The 12,148-nt window shown below is 24.6% G+C and overlaps 1 protein-coding gene across 1 annotated transcript; it reads left to right on the forward strand.

Annotated features, from left to right (window-relative positions):
* The first annotated feature begins 1,213 nt into the window (after nucleotides 1–1,213).
* Nucleotides 1,214–10,018, forward strand: LOC129966128 (protein KRTCAP2 homolog). The gene is made up of 5 exons (XM_056080515.1): nucleotides 1,214–1,392; nucleotides 2,501–2,655; nucleotides 4,215–4,278; nucleotides 5,371–5,437; nucleotides 9,834–10,018. The coding sequence occupies exons 1-5, from the start codon at nucleotides 1,389–1,391 to the stop codon at nucleotides 9,949–9,951; spliced, it is 408 nt and encodes a 135-aa protein (XP_055936490.1). The 5' UTR covers nucleotides 1,214–1,388; the 3' UTR covers nucleotides 9,952–10,018.
* The last annotated feature ends 2,130 nt before the right edge of the window (nucleotides 10,019–12,148 follow it).

The following is a 12,148-nucleotide window of genomic DNA, read 5'->3' on the forward strand; positions in this document are numbered from 1 at the left end:
AAAACAAAATATTTTATTTTTTATATTCTTCTCAAGCCATGACAATAAAAAAAAATTCAAATGCTAATTTACATCGTTAAATAAAATGTTGAATAGATTTGCCATGCTTAAAATTAAATCTTCAACGTAGGAAACATTACACCAAGAATGAAACAAATGCGTCAGATGTTTGAGAGCCTTTATCACGTGAATATTTACTAATTTTGTTACAATTTAGTTCCTAATGTTGTCACTAAAAAGTGTGAGCGCTGCTAAAGTTTTGACTGTCTATGTTGATATTATCTCTTTTTTGTTTGAAAATTGTTTTTGTTTGTGTATTAAAGAGGTTTCCTTTGAGAGTGGTTTTACTTTTGAGAATGGCTTTGAGTTTTATATTTACGCCATAAACAAATGCCCTTTCATCCAAGAAATCCAAAGTAGAGTATTTAATGAAAGTATCTGAATAAGAATATTATCTGATTCGATGTCAAACCGTGACAGTCAATAATTCTTTAATTTGAAATGATATAACACGATAACTTCCATAATTTCAAATTCTGCTTCTATTTTACAACAGACAGAAATTCAAGAACACGAGATACTGATTCCTTTGCTTTATTTTTGTTATTATAAAAGTGGCTGTTTCACACTTTTTGAATTTCTATGACTGAATAGGCATTTGTGGTGACTCTTTATAAGCCAGATAACAGCTACGAGACATGAGAAATTTCTTTTGTCTAGTGGTCTTGTTACTCGGCTACGAACCCAAAGGTTGCGAGTTCGATCCTCGCCTATCGCCAACAGCAACATTGGTGACCCGATGACGTGATACGCAAAAAACCTTCATACAACTGTTGTAGCGCCCTCTACCAGAAATAAATAAAATCAAAGCTAATAAATAATCAGCCAATAAAAAATGAAAAAAAAAATGAAGCTGATAAACAATCGGCCAATAAGAGAAAAAAAAATGCAGCTGATAAATAATCAGCCAAAAAAAAGATTCGGTTACAGTCAATAATTTGTGCATAGAATCGTTCTTGTTATAAATGACATCAGATACCAGAAATAATCCATAAAAATCGGGAGTATTAAACATAAAAAGAGAGAAACATATTGTATTCGGCAATTTAATATCTCCAAAAAAATGTAAATATTATATTGAAATTCCACAAATATTTTATACTTCGAAGAGTTTCTGAAAACTTTTTGGCATCAGTTCTCTGCGCGATAAAAATCTGGTTTTTATTTTTCTGTATTCTGTTGATGTTTGTGTGACGTTGACTACCGGCTCAAAGCTGTTTTTTATGAATGTTATGTAGAAAGTTATTAACTAGATTTATAATTTTCTGTTGTGCTGTTACAATAAGTAGAGTATATTTCTTTTCTGATTCATTTGTAACTACTTAATCATGGGTAAGGTCATTTTATTTATGTGTATTGTAAGTGTAATATTTTCTCCGAAAGGATCGTATACTTTTTTGCTTATCTTTCTATATTTTTATATTTAGATTGCTAATTTCCAAGCGCTTACCTTTTTTATTTTATTTATTATACTTGATGAATTATCAATTTTTGTATTTGTCATATAATTTTATCATCAGGTAATGAATGTATATACATAGTACATGGACTCGTATAATTTCTCTGTATTAAAATTCAAGTAGAATCGGTAATATCGAGGATTTAAAAAAATGGTGTTTGCTTTCGAGGATTAAAAAAAATTGTTTGCTCAAAAATTGTTTATTTTTTCCTGTATCTTCAAATTTAAAATTTTATAAATGAGCTTTATCAATATTTAATGGAAAATAAGACCAATGTTTTGTTTTCACATACCTAAAATTCTTGTAGCAAAATACTTAAAAAATTTACTAAAAAATATGCATTTAAGAATTTGGAAGTTGAAGACCACAAGTAATACTGCTGCCTTTATGGCCATATTTAAAGATATTGATAAGATTCATGTTTTAATTATTTGTAGAAAAACTACTGCTTATGCTATAATTTGCAGTTATGGTACAAAATAATCATTTGCAATACTTTTTGTTATGAACTATATGATAAATATATCTTTTTTTTATGAATAAACATATCTATAAAACTTGTATTCAGTTATTTATTTGATGTAAACCTAGAACATTTCAATTTCTTTATCAACATTTTAATTGAAACTTTACCTTGAGAGTGTTTTACATATTGTGGAATAATTAATATTATAAAATTCCAAATTAAGATTGCAATATTTTATATAACATCAAAAATGTTAGATAAGCAAGAAAAAATTGAAATTTTTTAAGTTATTTGTTTACTAAGCTGTTATTTCTTTACATTATAAAAATTAAATAAATGAATATTGTTGTGATTGAAATTTCTCTATCAAAGCAAATTTTTAAAAATATTCTTCTATATAATTTTCTCTTTATGTATATTATATGTTTTACATTTTAAAATATATATGCATAGTATTTCATTAAAATTTTTACTTTTTTATTGGTTAAATCTTATTGTTATTTCATTTTCTTAGCATTCGAAAGTGGCACATCCTGTTTATTGTCTACATCTTTGTTTGTGGTGTTGTTTTCTGCTATGCAAGTGTACCGTTGGCAGTTAGCATCAACTCAATTGATGACAGTTCTTGGTGGATTTCTTGGTTCTTTCCTGTTTATGTTTGCCTTGACTGTATCCTTATAATAATGAAAGATATTTTTTAGTATTTTGAGTATTTTTCATTTTGTATGATATTCTGTATTATATATATCTTAATATTACTGTGTTAATTTATATGAGGAAAATAATAAGGTTGTTTTTTTAATACAATACTATGCCCTACAATTAAAAATACTATACTTTTCACATACAGAAGTTTAATAGTTGAATAATTATTAGTTTCTCAAGTATTATAGGTTATTTTTCCTGTTGTTTTTTAAAATTATTTGTGTTCACACTCTATTATCAATATAATAGATTTGTCCCTATATCACAAATGCATAGATTTTTTTTTGAACTTATAAGATAAAAATGTCATTCACAGAACAGATTATTTTATGTAAACATTGATTAGAATCCATAAGCATTTAAAGTGTTCTGATGATATTTAACTGGATCAATACATCTGAACATTTTCAAAACAGAAATTGGTTTATTGCTTAAGCAACAATTTTTCTTTAAAAATTGTTGTTTGGGATCTGTTAAAGACCAGTTGAATAGTTTATCTTTGTTTGATTGAGTTTATTTTTAATCGCAAAACTTGCATGTTCAGGAATTTTGAGCCTTAATTATTTATTATTGTATCATAATTGTATAGTTTGTTGTTTACCATGTGTTAAAGTCCAAGGAGCAGTAGTTTTCTTATTTGCAACTTTTAATTGATATTGCACTTTAAAATAAAATAAAATAAACATATTCAAAACTATTCAGATTCTTGACCAAATCTTCAATACACTTATTTGATGCATTACTGAAAATGAAACCTTTGATATGTGTTGTATCTTTAGAACTCTGATTCAATCTAATCATCTCAAATGTTTAGTTAATTATTTATTCAAATGTTAAGTGGTTTAACATAATACAACTCATAATAGCATATTTTATTTTCTCTGTTTAACTTTTGATTCTGCAAGTCTTTGACAATAACTTTACTCATTTGTTTTTTAATATTTCAAGTTGAATTATCCTTTTATTTATAATGTCGAGTCACTCTGATTTATTTATGACACTTTTTTTTCTTCTTGTTATTGAATTTGCTGATAAAAACTAATTGTAATTCACTGATGAAGCAAAAGTCATGTTATCATTGTGAAACATCTTAGATGTCTTTTTAAATTCTCAGATAAACGGAATATTTTTTAAAAATACTAATTCAAAATGTTATATAATTAGATAGCCAAAAAAGAGTGTCAAACAAGTTGATATAATCATCATTTTTGCATTGTTCACTTTATAAACATTATAATTTATTTAAATTTTCCCCCCATTTTATTTCTTGTAACTTTAAAATTACTCTTGAATTTTGAATGAAAAACTAAGCTCTTCTGTCTTTGAGGATAAAATATTGCTTCCTTCTCCCCCCCCCCCTATCTTGCTGTGTTTATACATGGTTTAATTAATTCACACATTTGATTTCTGGAAATGTTTTTAAGAATGATACACTAATTTCAATAAGATTTTAATGGTATGTGACAATAATATGTATGAATTTAATTTATAACTATTTTTTTTATCCTTAATGAAAAAAAAAGGCTATTGGTAACATTGAGACTTATGTATTTGGAAAAGGCTTTCAAACAAAATTGTTTCCAGAAGGTAAATTGACATTTCATATATACATTAATTTGAATTCTTTTTAGTATATTATGATTATGTATTTTTAGCATTATATTTTTGATATAAATTATACACAATTAATGATCATGAGAAGAGTATTTTTTAAAAATATTCAAAATTAGTGTTATTTTGAAAATTTATTAATTTCATATTTTATGAAATTCTGGATCATATGTTCTTATTTTCTATTAAAAGAAATTTATACTTTTTTTTTCATGTTAAAGAAATTGATGCCACTTGATCAGTATCTAATTTGATATTGTGTATCCTAATACATATCCCATTGTAAAATATTTATAGAATTATTCATATCTGCATCAAAACATTTTTTAAGAGGATAGAAGAATGTTTCTGTCTCTAATAATGACAAACCTTGAGCAGATTGATGGCCATGAATGAAATGCTTATTAAGCAGCAAGAAAATATTTTTCATAATTTTATTTCACAGTGTTATTTTCTTGTCAGATGTTATTTTGAACAAATATAAAGTAATCAAATCAAACTATTTGTGAACAATTATCCATTTGATGATTCAGTCCAATTTAGTGGTATTAAGCACCTCTCAAAACTGCTTCTATTGGCATTTAAAAAATTATTCAGGAAATATTGCTGCATATTTCATATTTATATGATAATCCCCCTTAATACTACAGTATTTCTTAATGGGTAATGAAAGAATTATGTGAGGAATTGACAAATTTTTCTCCATATATGATATTTGTTATTATGAAGAGATGGAAATCTAAAAGATATTTGTATTTTAAGGTGAACTGATTTTTTTCTAATTTTACAATTCACAGCTAAAAATCACACTGATCCAAAAAAGTATATGCTGTAAATTTAGAAATCATTTTCTTTATACATTCTATAAATTCTTTAGATTTTTTTTTTCCTGTTAGTTACCGTATCATTTGAATTACAATAAAATATTAAATTTATGATTTTGTTTCAGATTGTTCTGCTTCTTCTACTTAAAGCAAGGATCTAATTTATTACATTAAATGACTAGTTTTAAATAAACATGATATCTTTGTTTAAATATTTTTCTAATTATTCTTTGATTTCTTGCAGTTTTAATAAGTATTCTGGTTGCTATATTTGCTTGTGGTTTGATTCACCGAGTGTGCATTACAACTTGGTAAGTAATTGCTTTACTAAAAATTAATATTAATTTTCACAATATCAATTTTGAAAAATGAAATTAATGTCTCAGTGGTATTAATCAATTACTAAAAGATATGCTCACCTTGTAACTAGAACTGTATTATTTACTGGTATTTGAAGAGGCTAATAAATACTCTTGAATAATTCAAGAGAAATTTTGATATAAAATTCTGTAAAAATATTGTAGAATTATGCATGTTATAAATGATCATACATTAGCATGAAAAAATTGTTTTATTATATTTTTAAACTTGTTTACAAATTACTTTATTTTTTACTACTTTATTATTACTACTACTTATTACTTTATTTTATCATTAATTTAAACATGCATTTACAAATTACTTTTTACTTTTATCATTATTGCTTGTAAAGTTTTTATATTCTATGGAGAATATGAAACTTAAGAAGTTATTTTCATATAAAATAATTAAGAAAATTATTTATTTAATAGTATTATTATAACATGTCATTATTTAGTCCAATCATTTTTATTGTATCCTTCATTGAAGATGTGAATTTTGCATTATTTATGTATAAACATATTGAAGAGCTACTTTTATTACAAAAAATCTTTTCTTAATATCTGTATTTAAGTTTTCTATTATAATATCATAAATTCTTTTTATCTTGTGTATAAATGTAAATAAATGTTCAATACTTCAAGAGGATTTTTATCTTCAAACTTTATTGCATTCATTATTCATTAATATAACTATTTTATACTATTTTCATCAAACCAAATTCTATGTTTCCCTGCATATTTGATTCTTGATATGCATGTTATATATCTGAGCATGAAATTCTACTGAATTCATCCACTTTAAAAAATATATTATAAAAATAATGTTAAAAAATTTTAATTTCCGAGAGGAATATTATTTTATTGTAATATTTTATTTATTTGCCATTGATATGTTCAAGACCAAATTATTGAGATAAACATGAAATAATGTCACAAAGAACCGTGAACAATTTTTTGTGAAGTATTTAAAGTTTCTTTGGTTTCATTTTAGATTAGCATTATTATCAAATTATTAGTATCTTAATCATTGTCAAATTATTAGTAGAATATATACTAACTGTAACAGTTGCTTTTGGAAAATATTCACAAGTGTAAGTTATGTGCTTAAATAACAATTAAAAAAATTATTTAATATATGCATATATCATTTTTCTTCTCAAAACTATGTACAAAAAGTAATTGAGATAATAGAATACAAATTTTTGCGTTGTAGCTCTCTCTCTCTCTCTTAATCTAAATAAAGTTTATCTTTTTATAGAAACACTAATTTCTTTAAATATTAAAGAAAAATTAGCTCAATAATACTTTTTTTTTGTAATTTATTTATGTCTAAAGTGTTTCTAATGACTTGAATAATTTGATAGCTGAAGTGTTTAATATAGATTGAAAAAAAAAACTATTTAAATAATACAATTACTACAAATAAAACTATTTGAAATGTGGTTCATGTTCCATTTAAAAATTCCTTATCTAGTGCTGCCTGTTTTACTATTATTATTATTATTATTTTATTTGTAATATTGACTAGATTGATTTATCAGGATATTCATATCATTATATCAGTCATGAAAATTTCAAATTAGAAATTTGGTTCTTGCATGAATCTGTGGTTTTCTCTTTTTTGGAATTTCTCATCTTTTTGTGCTTTTTTAACAAAAAAAAAAAAAAAAAAAATCTGCAATCACTGTAAGAATTGTTTATTATGGAGAGAAAGTAATTCTTCCTATTTTACTGCATGTCTTTTTCCACTATATCTTGCAAAGCTGTCAAATTTCAGAGAAATATTCGTAAAAAGAAAATGCAAGGTCCTAGATCTCAGGTTCTTCCACATCTGAATCTTACATACGTGCACACACACACACACAAATGAAACTGCTTGCTGTACCAATATGGTTAATGCTACTAAGCAAACTATGAAATGTCTATTCAATCCTACCAATGTACCTGTAAAAAAAATCAGTAATGTATCTGAGATATATAGTAAAGATTCATAGATCATTAAAGAAATGCTTGCTTGCTAAAATATGCAATGAGATTTTTATAACGAAGTAATAATTTTCCCCTCATATCTATTGTCCTATTTTTCAGTTGCCTGGACAATTTGATTTTTGATGAGTCTCTGGGAAAATCATTTGCTGTTGATTTCTTTCTCTATAAATATTTTGAAATGAATGTGAAAGCCAGTTGGCCACAGTTTTGATAACTTTTTCTATACATTGACTGTTTAAATCTTACTTTTTGATGTTTTTCTTTTGCACTTTGTTTCTTGTTGCATTTTTGAATATCCTCTTTCGTTTATGTTTTGATGAACCACATCCCGTTGAATCATTCTTATGAATTTGTTTAATTTCTATATGCATGGTTTTAAGCATGTAAATTTCAATTTTGGAATGTTGCAATGTTAGCAGTAAAGTTTATGAAATGAAATTATAAGCATATTCTGGCATTTAAAAATTCATTGTAGGGAAAGATAGGGCACAGTATTTCATATTTTTAATTACAATTTTTTGCTGTGGTCTTAAGATATGTTGAGTTATCAAGTGAACAAAGTTTTTAAAATGATCTCTTGCTTATATGTTACATATCATTAAAACAGCTATTTTTAGTATTTAACATTTTTATAAATTATGGATAATATAACACTGCAGGACATAATGTTGCATTATAGTAACAGCTACTATGAAGAATGAGCTTTTGATAAAACTCATTTGAATTGAAATATATAGACATCTAATGGTTCCTGAAGCAGTCTTAAAATAAGATACCACATGTCATAAGTTTATGTACAGTTGAATAATCTTAACATACTAGAAAAATTATGTAGTAACAGATGCAGCTTTCATATGTTCATCTGACATTAAACAGATCTTTCTTTTTGTTTATTTCTCATGACTAAATATCTAAAATAAAATTCAAGCAAATATTTATTGCCAAAAATTGCTAATAATGCAAAGAAATATTTAAATATCTCTTAAAAATCTATGCATATTTATATCAAGGAAAAAATTCTGAAAGATTTAACTATTTAACTTCTGTAGCCTTCCTAAATTTCTAATGAAAAATGTGATCTGTTAAAAGTAATAAGATTTATTTTATGAAACATTATGCTTGTCAGAAATGCATTAATTGGACAAATCATGTAAAGTGTCCCATTTCATTCTGCAACACTATACCCCAATTTATGTAACTTATCATAAAAAAAGGTTATAATTTCATAACATGAATTTGATCCATGAATTTTTACACAGCAAAACTTAAATACAGATTTACTACTAAAATATTATTAATGGCTAATTACAAATCTACTTTTAATTTGCAAAAATGGGGATTTATTAATAGAAATATAGCTAATAATGCTAATTTTTCCAAAACACATGGACTTCTTGAAAATAAAAAGATTGACAAGATTTCTAATAAATTGGAGGTTATGTTGTAATTGTTTTAAAATGAAATTCATTGTAACATTGTTCTTCCTTCTCCTACTTCATTCTTATCATGAGATATGTAGTAGCATTTTAGCTTACTTTATTTGTGACTGATTTGCCAATAATTGTCTGCCAACATTTAGTGATTGTTCAAAATATTGTGTTATTTGTATATTTTAATTTTTTACTATTCAACTTTGTATTAACTAAACTTACCGTTATCCATTAGCAATCTTAACTCATATTTATTTTCCATTCAGTTTGATATAAAATGGATGTTCTATTACCAAAATATTTTAAATTATAAAATTTAATTACTTTTTTTTTTATTTTGCTGCCTTTGTATTGTAAATTTTCAGTATAAAAATATTTTTGTCTTTGAGGAAACTATAATCAGGTTTATTTTTTAATAAAAGAACTATCCATTATTAAATCTGAATGAAAATCTTTTTACTGCCCAACCTTTATATGGAAAGTTGCACATTAGAGATGAAATGTTACTTTTCTCATATATAGTATGTATTGAAAAAGTTCATATTTTTATTTTTGAAGCAACTTTTTAATTATAAATAATTTACTTTTGAAGTGCATTAAATTAAATAACCATTGTTGATTAATTAATGTTCAGTCAATTATTCTTCAATTAAAAATTTACTGTCTACTTGCTGTCACTTTTTTCTTTTTCATGTATTAGAGATATAAAAATATTTTCTTATGCATTTTTGTTTCATATCTCACTAAGATTGTTATTTTGAACCAATTATTTCATTGGGCTCTTTTAGAATAACTCTTATTCTATTAATTTAATTTCTTGAAACCTATGAATTGGGAAATTAGATTTATTGCATAAAATATTCACTTTTTTAATCAATAAAATTGAATTCTCTTCTATATAATTTATATTGTTTTATCTACTTTAGTTTCATCTTTTCAATTGTGGCCTTGTATTACATGAACAAAATATCCAACAAAGTGCATGGCAGTTCAATTCCTCCTGCTTTGGCCAATCCTATACCTGAAAGGAAGAAACGAAGATAGACTTTTTCATATTTTGTGTTAAAATAAGTTTTGATATCTTTTGAATAAAGGGGGTTTTGTTACTATGCTTTTGTTTCTGTTGTAATATGTCATTTACTGCACTTTATTTGAAATATTATTGTACCATATAACTCTGAGTATAAATTTGTAACAATAAAAAGTTTTTATGTGTTACATTTTGAAAGGCTCATAATATATTAAAATTTATTTATAATAAATCAAAACTTAATGTTATACTGATTTTTTTCACAGTCTTAAACAGTTATTATACAAATGAATGATATTTAAAAATTAGTAATTAATACAAAGGAATTATTCAGTTGATTTGATTCCTGACTATATTTTTAGAGTTCATAAGCTGTGTATTCTTTAGACATCTTGATCCTAACCTTTATGCATTCTTTTCAAAAAGATATACACTTGTTTCTATTTAAAAAGATTTGTCCATTTCAAAAATGCAAAATGAAAGGAAAAAATAGAATTCAGACACCAATAGTTTATTGAAGTGCATTTACAACATCAGAAATCAAAACACGCATATATGCTTCTCAATCATAAAAACTGTGCTGAAGCTTATCTTGATTTTGTAAACACTTCACTTCACTTATTTTTGATACAAATATATAAAATAATGTTTTCAAAATCCTTCATAAATAGTTTAATTTTGGTCCATTATTTTTCTGACTATTATCACACTGTGCTGTTTCTATATTTTATTTGTGCATTTTTGATATAAAATTTATTCTAATTCTATATAATATTTTGATGAATGAACTAAAATTTGAATAAAGTTTTGGTTATTTTGAATTATTTAAATATGTATAAATATAAGTATCTATGCTAGACATCAAGGAATAATGACAAGCTCATATGAGCTTTATAATGGAATAATCATTTTACAATATGTAGGTCATACATCATTCACAATAATGTCACATTTTATAAAGCTCATATACAGAAAAAATAAATACCATCTAATAATAAATACATTTTTACTAGCTGCCACTAATATCACAATTTCCTAAATTTCTACAAATGACTGAAAATTAACTATCAAAAGAAAATGCTTTGTTGAGAAATGTACAAAATGAGAAAAATGCTTACACTAAAAGAGAATTATATATACTAAGTCAATACAATTTTGCTAACAGAAGCAAGCATATGGGATCATACATATATACAAAATTGCAGAATGAGTCCTTTTGTTTCTTTTCTGAGAAAGTATAAAGGAAAGTTAACTTTTATATTTGGCTACTTTAAATTTTGATATAGAAATTTTATTAACTTTTGTTATTTAATCTATGTGTTATTTTCCTTATTGGTTTGACACATAAAAGAAATTTTTATAATAACTTAAACAATAGAGATAAAATTAGCAAATCAGACTACATAACTTTAAAAAAATTAAATGTTTAGTTGTCCATTAAATTTTAAATTGATTAACTTATCAAGAGAGTAAAGGAAACCTTTTTTCTAATTGAGATTTTTTTTTAAAGGCAATAGTCTTTTATATTATCTCAAGTTAAGGATAGAAAGTTTGTTATTCATTCAACACTCTCTTAGCAGTGAAAGGAACTTGCTATTTTTCTTTAATGCAGTCTTATCACTTGCTTTTTTAGCAAAAACTTTCAGCATTTTTGCTGCAAAATATTAAAAATGCTGTAATTTGTCATCATGTGTAACTTCAATGTAATGTTTAATGCTGTTTTTTTTTCTCTCTCTCTCCCTTAGAGCTTATTGAAATTAAAAAAAAAAATATGCTAATTCTGATAAGAATGTCATGATATAGTTTTTCAAAATGTTTATTTCTCGCACAACTATTTAAAAATTATTTTTGTTTAAATATTGTTAATATTTAATTTAAATTATTTTTGTTGGTGCTTTGCACAAATCACATGAAATTCTACATATTAAAGCAATTTATGTTTTACTTTTTATTTATTTAGTTTTTAAATGGAAAGTAATTGTTAATGCACATTATTACTATTTTAAAAAATGTGGAAGACAAAATGTTAAGCATTTTTTAAATACCGCTCCTCTTATTAAAATGATAAAATTACTAATTAAAGTAGTCTCCAAGTAACAAATACAGTTTCCAAATCAAAAACTATATTAAGGAAATATTTATGGAGTATAAAAAATTTAGTGCTAATGTGATCTAATCAAAAGAATTTATTCCTAAATAATTAAATAGAAA

The sequence above is a fragment of the Argiope bruennichi genome, chromosome 1 (genome assembly GCF_947563725.1).
Source record: "Argiope bruennichi chromosome 1, qqArgBrue1.1, whole genome shotgun sequence".
Lineage (NCBI taxonomy): Eukaryota > Metazoa > Arthropoda > Arachnida > Araneae > Araneidae > Argiope > Argiope bruennichi.